This window comes from Penaeus monodon, chromosome 30 (assembly GCF_015228065.2).
Source record: "Penaeus monodon isolate SGIC_2016 chromosome 30, NSTDA_Pmon_1, whole genome shotgun sequence".
Classification (NCBI taxonomy): domain Eukaryota; kingdom Metazoa; phylum Arthropoda; class Malacostraca; order Decapoda; family Penaeidae; genus Penaeus; species Penaeus monodon.
The window spans coordinates 30,856,559-30,857,315 of NC_051415.1; the positions used below are offsets into that span (position 1 = coordinate 30,856,559).

Here is a 757-nt window from a genome sequence, read left to right on the forward strand (position 1 = left end):
TGCACAGCAAACAACAAAGCAATCCAGTCTGACTAACAACACAAACGGACTGACAACAGAGAAGCCTCTTCACAGACCGTACAACCTCCTATTGCACACTTAATAACTCTAGCTGTATCAAAATAACTTAATCTGTAATTTTCCCAATAATTTTCACCATCTTCCGAATCATGCGGCTAAAATTCGATAAATTCCAGCTACCACAATATGACGTATGGTACCCGAAATGTCACTAACCATTAAAATTTTCTCTGAATGACATAACTAACATCGACGACCACCTAAAATATACCCTGAACTTAACCTGTAAAAATACAATCAACCCCTCTCTAAAAGTAAACGAAACCATACTTAAAAATCTTGACATACACTCATACAGTGCCTGCCAACTAAAACACATTAAAACATATCCCCACTCATCCTTTGACATTAATGTAACACAAAGCCCACACTCCCTGACTCACCGTATCTGCACCGGTGGATTTCTGGTCTTGCTGCGGCGTCCCGAGCACAGACTGAGTTACAGACCTAAAAAGATCCATCTCGCCGTCCTCTCCCTCGGCCTTTCGCTCAGGAAGATTCTGTTTACTTACACGTAGCAGACGATCCTGGCGTCTATGAACAAAAGAGCATCGGGTTATCAATACTACGTGGAATCCGAGAGTTTGTTTTGGTGTCGAGTCGCTTCGTCAGCTGTTGGTGACAGGTACTTGATGTTTATGATATCTTCGGCTTATGTTAAAATTTTAATTCACCG

At 41.5% G+C, this 757-nt stretch overlaps 1 protein-coding gene across 6 annotated transcripts in view; it reads right to left on the bottom strand.

Annotated features, from left to right (window-relative positions):
* The window catches only part of LOC119592704 (general vesicular transport factor p115-like), a 19,725-nt gene that overhangs the window by 18,593 nt on the left and 375 nt on the right, over window positions 1–757 (bottom strand). For all 6 annotated transcript variants that reach the window (XM_037941634.1, XM_037941637.1, XM_037941635.1 and 3 more), the window contains exon 2: window positions 465–615. In XM_037941634.1, the coding sequence (XP_037797562.1) occupies window positions 465–615 (151 nt within the window). The remainder of the gene's footprint in view (window positions 1–464; window positions 616–757) is intronic.